The following is a 7,475-nucleotide window of genomic DNA, read 5'->3' on the forward strand; positions in this document are numbered from 1 at the left end:
TTTTTTAAGGAATGTTTTTGGCAAAGAACAAAAGACAACAATCTGCTTCCTAGACGAATTTTTACAGAAAGACAACCAAATCCGGCAATGACTTACACTCATGGTCTGAACAGCATTTCTTAGGAGGAAAACAAAAAGAAAAGACAAACTAATACTCAATTCCATGGAAAAGGAAGAAATAATATCTATAGTGGACTGCATTCCTAGGAAGCAAAACATATCTTCTAAGCCTGCACAGCAACACTCACATAGTACTTGGATTTTTCAGCCAGATCACTAGTTTAGACCACCATATTAGCAAAACCAGAATGATCTTTCACAGCTCCAAAGCAGCTAAATGAGCTATAGTTTTACAGTCCCAAACATGAACCTGTTAGTAAGTGACCATAAGAAGGAATGTGGAAGTCAAATCCTAACATCACTGCATATTTTTAACACATAGATCCTACGACAGGGCAGACTTTATTCCATACTCAAATATGCAAGCAAATGGAACCATTGATCTCTGAAGTAGGTACACAGTACTTGCCACCTTCAAATGAGTTTTGTTCTTTAAAATGCTTGACTAAATTTAGGATAAAGGTAACACATTAAAACTTTGTATATTGTGCTCTGCAGCTTCCTCTGCATGCAGTCCATCACAACTTTACTTCAAAATAAGAAATAACCAGGCAATATATATTTTACTGTCCCAAAATATCCTTGGTTAAATAAATGTCTGATGGACTACTAGTATGTATTTGAAACTTCAAGAAGTCATGTGTGTAAGGTGGGGGAAAAAAAAAAAAAAAAAAAAGTCTTTTTCCAGATCCAAAAATTTCAAGAACCTTTATTACGCTTCCCAAATTACTTGACTACTACTGCCCATCTCTAAACTGGAATATGCAAATATTACCATTTATTCTTATTTCACAGAACATACATGTGTCTTGTTGTACTACTGAAGGTATACGTGAACTACAGTCCTAGAATACTTTACTAAAGCAGGGAAATAACATGAGTCTGGAGTATACTGATGTAGCTACCAGGCTGCCCTATACATTTTTTCAGCTGGTTTATGCAGGACAACATTCTTGCTTTCAAGAGTGGTGTCAGCTGTAAAATGTCTGATCATCACTCTTTTGCTATATTTGAAACACTCTAATCTCAGGTTCAAAATCAGCTTATTATCAGTATTTCCATATTGCAACATCAGTTTTAATATACTACCTACTGGTTCAAGATGTGTAGAGAAAGTACATGCTATTCAAGTTGCTTCTAAACAAAAACTTCTGGAAGAATATGTTTTTTGCCCTTTCTATTGGGTTACCTAATTCACAAAATTAAAAAACAAACAAGCAAACAAACAAACAACAAACCAAACAAACAAAAAAACCCACAACAAAATAATAATAATAGAAAACCAAAATACAAACATAAACCAAACAACTGCATGGCCATCAGCTCCCAGGCCACCTTCACCGTGCATAAAGAGCTTACATGAACTCTTCACACCACTGCCTTACATTTATAAGAGATATTAACAGAGTTGTCTCCAATGAAGTTTCCATTTAGTTTTATTGCAATCTCATGTATATGTAACAAAATCCAAGAATTTATTCTGGAAACATTTGCCAGCTGACAGCTTTTGAGACAGGAAACCCTTTTAATCAGACACAGTTCCAGCAGTTTAATTTGTTTACAAATATTCTCAGAAAGATACTTTAAAAGTGAAGAATTTTCCAGTTGTGCGAATACTTCTAAGAGGTAAGGGACTGACCAGTGTTCAAGACTGGAACACTGATGTCACTTCCCAAGAAAAGCAAAAAGAAATTGAAAGCAACACTCACCCCTACATATTTACCAGCAGAAGTATTATTAAACCCACACCATTTCCTGACCTCAAGCTTTGTACTGAACTTAAGAAAACAAGCAAACAGAAGAAAACCACTACCCATGGATTACTCAAATTAAGCTATAATTTTAATGATTCAGAAAAAAGCATTCAGAAACAATGCATGAAATATTTAATGTGACATCCTGTGTATAAAAAGTTCTCCTTGAGGGACTCAGTTTACTCCTACTTGTTTCAACTTCCCAGAGTCTGACTTCGATTGATTAGTACAGATCAGGGTAAGACTTGTTTCCTGCTTCTATGAGCTTAAACACTGGCCTCAATCCTAAGTACACCTCATTTTCTATGTTATTCTATCAACTTCAGTAAAGTTTAATTTCAAGCAAAATGGAACCTAGAGTTTCCTTTAGACATTAGGTCCTTTCTTTGGAAGACAAACCAAAAAATTTTGTTATCCTTCCATAAGGCTTTTTTACATTGTAAATAAAAGTTCTCTCATGACCAGTTTTATTGATCTAAAGGTGTACTTCAATACACTGGATAACAGAGTTCCAAAAAGTACTACCTTCTTTTAGCTCTTGAATGAAAAACCTTAAACCACATAAAACTCTGCTTCTAAAAAACCATTTCAGAATATGCAGATTGTTGCAAACTGCATTATGTGGGGCTGCTCTCCACCTTGACTTCTCCTGCAGGTTCCGTCACATTTCTACTTCTGACAGTCCTTAGGCAAAATAACTCTTTTTAAGAGCTATTTCTACCTCATTTAAGAGAATGCAGTATACAAGTACTTAATAATAGAGGAACTACAATAGGTACAGTAGACAGTAAGAGGGTAAGAGAAGTGTTGGGTGAAGCAGAGAGAAATTAATAATTTATCTTTTATTTCTACTGCCACCGCTATTATTATTTGTCTAAATATAAAAGTGCTTAGTTTCATCACTATTATCCTAAGCTGTTCCAAACACCCAATTGCAGTTGTGACACTGGTGTGGATTTAACAAACAATGGAAGATGCTGGCTGTTAAGAACAACTTCCAGTTTCTATTACACTTCTTGAAATTTGAGTTTACTTTCATTTTTGAAACACTACTCTAATAAAGAAAAACATTAGTTCAATTAATACTCCTGCAGACACTTTCAGAAACCAGATACGGAGAATGAGTTGGGTCTTTGGCACAGAACCACTACCCAAATTAAAGTTTCCCACACTAGTTATAAAAAGACAAAAAAAGCAAAGCAAAACAGTATTTCTTTACTCACACAATGCAGGTTATCTAACTTTTATACTAGTGGGGAATACAAGAATCTCTACTTCAGAGAAGTCTTGTAGTCTTTCCTTGGTCCTTTCTACAGTAAGTGTTACAAATTGCAAAACCACTTACACCTAAAAAACATTCCCTCTGTCAGGTTTTCTTCCAAGAAACAAGTGCTGGAGTTCTCCCATATTCCTAACTCAAGTGTAAAACAGAGGTGACGTCTTGTTTCAAAGTCTCACTGCACCTAAACTGAAACGCATCTCAAACCTCAGTTCTTGCCTATTTCTGGAAGACTAGCAAAAGTATTGGTTAGGAAGACAACAGAATGACAAGTAGCTGAATTATTTATAGACATATAAGCTTAAAGACACTAAATTTTACAGCTATATGTAAGAAAATCAGCTTAAAGATCTCTTGTTCTAGGATCAAACCTTTATTCTTCCAACCAAAACCATCCACAGCAAATGCAACACCCAGAGATGTTGCACAGTGCTTTACTGCACACCTGCAGCAGGAAGTCACTCCAGCAGCACACAGACACCTCAACTTAGGAACCAGCGGAAGAACAGGAAGGAAAGAGGATGGAGAGCACAGAAATACAGAACACAAGGACAATACCAAAGAATCAGTAGAGCATACCCTCATATCCTCCTTCAACCAAACAACATTTGTTTAATTAGTTTCCCTAAAAATAGCCCTAAAGAATTACACATGTACAAACACTTATCAAGAATCATCTGAATGCTTGGACTACAATATAACTTTATATATAAACAATCTTGACACATGACTATAAGTTGACCCATTCAAGGGATCACTCAGCATGCCATCTGACTTAATGAATATTTAAGGCTCAAACATAAAATACTCTTTCACACTTGGTTCTTTAAAAGAATAGAGAACATGACCAATTATCCTTCAGACTGTACATAAATCTCTGGCCTAAATTCCACTCTCATTTGAACACACTAATATTCACCAAGAAAAAAGGAAAAAACCCAGCTTGTTCTAAGCACCTCTTGTACGTATTTGCAAAACAGCAGGAACAGCAGGGAGAAAACATTAATATGCATGACTGCCCAGAAAGAAAAGCCTGCCATAGCCTGCCATGATTTGTTAGGTGTGATACCCTAAATAGGTCTGTGTTAAAAAAATATAGACTAAGTGCTACTTGCCAAATACCACAGTTTTCCACCAATAGTTTTTAAAAGTCTCTTTGTTAGGGAAGCCCTTACTCAGCCAATTATTTGCCTATTTTGCTTATCCAGTATTTGCTATGAAATCTTCCCATGTGTTCAAGTTTCTGAAGTTGTGGGAAACATGAAAAAACACACGTGCTACCAGAGTTGCCTCCATAAAGGCACATGCTGAAGACTGGTGGTTTAGAAATCCCTTTGAGGAATCAATTCCTCTAGAAATTCTTCCTTCTGCTAAAACTTAACTGAATTTTGACATATCATTCAAAGAACAACTTCATAACACAATTCTACACAGTCAAATCCCATTGTAACAGTTAATCTCATCTTGCAATGTTAGTCACACACACTGGAAAAGATATTTTAAAAATCACCGTTTCAATGAAGATGAGAACATTGTTTAGATGGTGAACCGGAATTACAATGTACTGGGTTAATTGTACAAGTTGAAACAAGTAAAAACTATGGGAGATCTTGCCATGTAACTAATTTCATTACTAACATGTTGCTATCAGTTTCTTCCCAACTACATTCTACTTGTCAGGTGGCTCTCAAACTCCAAGTCAAAAGTGGGGTATGTAGACATGCGCCTGACATGCTTAAACTTATAAATAAAATTAAACAGACTTACTATATCTTACATATAAATGCATGATTTTACTTTACTATTTAATAACTAAATATGTAATCAAAACCATTCCTTATATTCCCATCATTGTGACAGTTCCCCCCACCTATGCTCCATCATTTTCTCTTCCTCATTACATCCCCAGTAATTCTACAATGTCCTTCTCCAAACCAGAGAAGCAGAAGTGCCACACAGAGCAGCTTGGACAATGTTGTAATGCTGCATGAATTATATTACCTCAATATGCTAGTAGCACAGACTATAATATTCAGTACCTTAAGATTTTGTTATCTTGGTCCTGAATACTTACACTGAACTCAATATTCTGTAAGTAACAAAATTAGTTCACAGCTTCACTGCCAGGTTGCCCCTGCATTGACCTTAAAGCATCGACTACATCTAAGGCTTCTAAACACAACAGTAGTAACCCTACAGCCATTTAGGCATCATATATTAAAAATTGAAGTTTTTGAAATACAGGTATGATGAGAGTTACCGAGAGACTACACAACCTACTGTTTGCAGCCACTCTTGTCAGAATTTGTAAGCAACCTCACAAATAACTCTGATCTGACAGTAAGGTAGGCTACAAGATTCTACATAGGTGGACAGTTTAAAGATCTTTGGTTCAGTGTCCTACACTTTTAAGTGATATCTGCTACCTTAAGCATTAAAATAAATAGCACAAAGTGGTAGTTTTAGTCTTATGAAGTCATCATTTTCAGGTTAAACATGTTTTATTTTTGGATGTGCACCATACCATTTTTATAAATCAGTTCTGCATTATTCTCTCATTCTTCACAGTACTGCAGCAGAGAACTTAATTTCTCATATTTGATTTGTTCCATCTGTCCCTCTCCCTCTCTCACTCCTCCCCTTCAACTGTTACTGTTAACTTTAAACATCATTTATTTTAAAAGACGAGATCACTAGAAGACTGGCATTTTTTCAACTTATTTTAGAAACATTACACAGAAACACACAATAAGCAATATAGACTCAAAGACAGCATGTTTTTAAAAATTCTCACATCTGTTTTCATTATCAACTATGAAGAACAAGATTTGATCACTACTGAAGAAGGAACTGAATTGTTATAAGAATCTTACCCAATGTCAGTAAGAGGTGGTTTATCCCGGCCTCTCCTGTAGCAAAGAAAAAGTTCAGGACTCTTTAGACTTCCATAGTTTAGGTTGGCCTGAAGGGCTGTAGGGGTAGCTTCAACACAGGTGTATCCCTCTGGAACAGTTTCACCAGCTGATTTAATTATCACAGCAATGTCAGTAATTGGAGCCTTTGTTTCATGTCGGCTTATTTCCTGGTCCAGGAGGGTTGTGGTGTCAGTGTCAGTGAGCCCTGCTACTACAAAGTAGTCAGCCACTCGGGGACCTTTGTCTTCTATCATGGTTATGTCAGTACTTCCTGGGGAAAACAAAAAGAGAGAAATCAAACACTCTGCTGTCAAGCTAACCCCCTTCCCTCAACAAGTATGACGATTTGAAATCCTTACAGAAATATTTGCAAATAAAAAAAATTCCATATAGGGATTTCTTTAAGATTTACAGGGAAATCCCCAAACAAACTTTGATTTGTGCCACTGAGAAAAAAAATACTGTCAGCAACTGGATTTCTGTTCTAGCACCATAGAAGTCATGTTTTAGTACAAGCAAGTTTAAGTGAAATAAGGGACTCAAAGCTCCCAACACAGCAGCTACACAGAAAATTGCTTGGCATTAGCGATTAGACCATTCAAGCTCTTCACAGGCTATCAATTAATGCAGATACCTCTAACTAAAAGCACCTGTTTTTTGCCATTGCTTAGTGTGTAATTTAACTACAGAATCGGGATGCTTTTTTCTTTTTTTGAGAGTGAAAAATTCCAATTATAGGCTTACTAGTTTATCTTCTGCACATCTAATCCATTTTGTTTCATAATCTAGACTAAACAGTGAAGTCTTGAGACATTCAGCTGGCAATTGGAACATCTGGAAGTTGTTTACAAAAAGAAAAAAAAAAATGAAAATCACACATCCCAACCCACATTTCATCAGCTGATCAGGTGGCATACGTCACTGCTCAGCTGCACATTCCAGATCTGGGAAGAGCTGTTCTCCCAACACCAGTGATGTTTACTAAGCATATGACTTTAACACAGCGAAACCCAAGTTTCTATAGTTTCTACAGAGACCCAAGTTTCTAGAGCAAAATTTGAGCATAGTCTGTCAGCTAACATCACAAGCACATTTTCAAGTACTTAAACTCATTAGATACCCATCTTTTTAAAGCAGTTGCCAAGCAATAAACCTGAATACCATTATACTCTTTCAGGGAGCTAAGGACCATCTTCTTTTAGATCCCCACGTTTCCATCCCCAGATGTCTCAGGTTCCCATCTAGAAAGCTAATGAATGCTCAGGTTCCCATTTAGAAAGCTGGAATGGAAGTGTGGTTCCCATCTTTGAAAACAAGACCGCCACAGCTGCTGAAGTCTCATGTACAAAGGAGTGGTGGTCCATGGATATTAGTAAATAATAAATTCATGGCTCCAGGGCTGGTGTC

The 7,475-nt window shown here is 36.4% G+C and overlaps 1 protein-coding gene across 1 annotated transcript in view; it reads right to left on the bottom strand.

Moving 5' to 3' along the window:
- Window positions 1-6,336, bottom strand: part of LOC103776996 (DENN domain-containing protein 4C-like) — a 46,860-nt gene extending 40,524 nt beyond the window's left edge. Inside the window, 1 exon segment of the mRNA XM_008944530.1 lies at window positions 6,027-6,336. Coding sequence (XP_008942778.1) covers window positions 6,027-6,322 — 296 coding nt within the window. The 5' untranslated portion in view covers window positions 6,323-6,336.
- Window positions 6,337-7,475: the final 1,139 nt, after the last annotated feature.

The sequence above is a fragment of the Merops nubicus genome, unplaced genomic scaffold, assembly GCF_000691845.1.
Source record: "Merops nubicus isolate BGI_N331 unplaced genomic scaffold, ASM69184v1 scaffold32957, whole genome shotgun sequence".
Classification (NCBI taxonomy): domain Eukaryota; kingdom Metazoa; phylum Chordata; class Aves; order Coraciiformes; family Meropidae; genus Merops; species Merops nubicus.